Source organism: Rattus rattus, chromosome 18 (genome assembly GCF_011064425.1).
Source record: "Rattus rattus isolate New Zealand chromosome 18, Rrattus_CSIRO_v1, whole genome shotgun sequence".
Classification (NCBI taxonomy): domain Eukaryota; kingdom Metazoa; phylum Chordata; class Mammalia; order Rodentia; family Muridae; genus Rattus; species Rattus rattus.
The window spans coordinates 10,532,391-10,533,630 of record NC_046171.1 but is presented as its reverse complement, the minus strand read 5'-3'; the positions used below and the strand labels follow the sequence as shown (position 1 = coordinate 10,533,630).

The window sequence follows — 1,240 nt, the reverse complement described above, 5'->3', positions numbered from 1 at the left end:
TCTTCATTAACATTACAGTTTGAAGGAATCTCAATGATTAGAATCATTTGTCTAATCGAATCCATCAGAAAAAACAAGGTAAAATGATTTTAACCAGCAAATTTTGTACTAAACAGTAACTTCCTTTAAAACACCCTTTTTTTTATGGTCTCATTTCTCAGACTGTAAATAAGAGGTTGAGAGTTGGAGGTATTACTGTGTAAAAGATGGAGAATAAGAACTCTAAAGTAGATGGAGAGTCTGAGGTTGGGTTTAGATATGCACAGGCCTGAAGAAAGAAAACAATGAGACAACAAAAGGTGGGGAAGGCAAGAGAGAAGACCTTGGACCTGCTTTCAGCAGAGGGCATCCTGAGAACTGTGGAGAATATGTGGACATAGGAGATGACAATTCCAATAAAGCAGACAAAGGCCATTGCTGACAGAAAATCAATCATTCCAATTATTACAAAGTGATCATTAGAGCAGGAGAGCTTAAGCAACTGGGGGACATCACAGAAGAACTGGTGAATTACTTTGTCCCCACAGAATCTGATGGAGAGTATACTTGCTGTGTATAATGTTCCTGTGATGCTTCCACTTAACCACACAGCTGCTACAGCCCAAGTACACTTTCTGGGACTCATGATGACCTCATAGTGCAGTGGGAGACAGATGGCCACATAGCGGTCATAAGACATCACTGTGAGAATGGCCATCTCACTTGAGGCCAAAGCTGTGAAGAAAAAAACCTGCATCATGCACTGGCCATATGAAATGTAGCCACTTTGTGCCAGGGAACTATCAACATACTGAGGAACTATGACAGAGAGGGATGAGAGATCCAGAAAGGAAAGGTGCTTCAGAAAGTAATACATTGGAGACTGGAGCTGTGGGTCCAGTGTTGTGATGGTGATAATGATGAAGTTACCTGTTGAGCCCAATAGGTATGTCACCAAGAAGAGCAAAGCATGCAAGATCTGTAGCTCATGGTTGTCAGAGAACCCCATAAGGAGAAATCCACTCATTGTGGTTATATTTTTCACAATCATTTTGATAACAGAATTTGTGGTAAGAGCTGGAGAATAAAATAACGCATTGAATGCAGTAGAAAGAGACTGTGACATTATTTGTTCATCAAAATTTCTTTCAATAATTAATATATATTCTATCTATCATCTATACTTATGAACTTAAGTGAGAACACATTTTCTCATCTCCATAGATCTCACACTATCCACTCATAAAACAGTAGTTACAGT

The 1,240-nt window shown here is 39.2% G+C and overlaps 1 protein-coding gene across 1 annotated transcript; it reads right to left on the bottom strand.

Moving 5' to 3' along the window:
- Nucleotides 1-157: 157 nt before the first annotated feature.
- Nucleotides 158-1,030, bottom strand: LOC116887329 (olfactory receptor 14J1-like). The gene has a single exon (XM_032888922.1). The coding sequence runs from the start codon at nt 1,028-1,030 to the stop codon at nt 158-160; it is 873 nt and encodes a 290-aa protein (XP_032744813.1).
- Nucleotides 1,031-1,240: the final 210 nt, after the last annotated feature.

Coding starts and splice junctions, on each gene's coding strand:
- LOC116887329 (XM_032888922.1), bottom strand. CDS start 1,030: ATGATTGTGAAAAATATAACCACAATGAGTGGATTTCTCCTTATGGGG.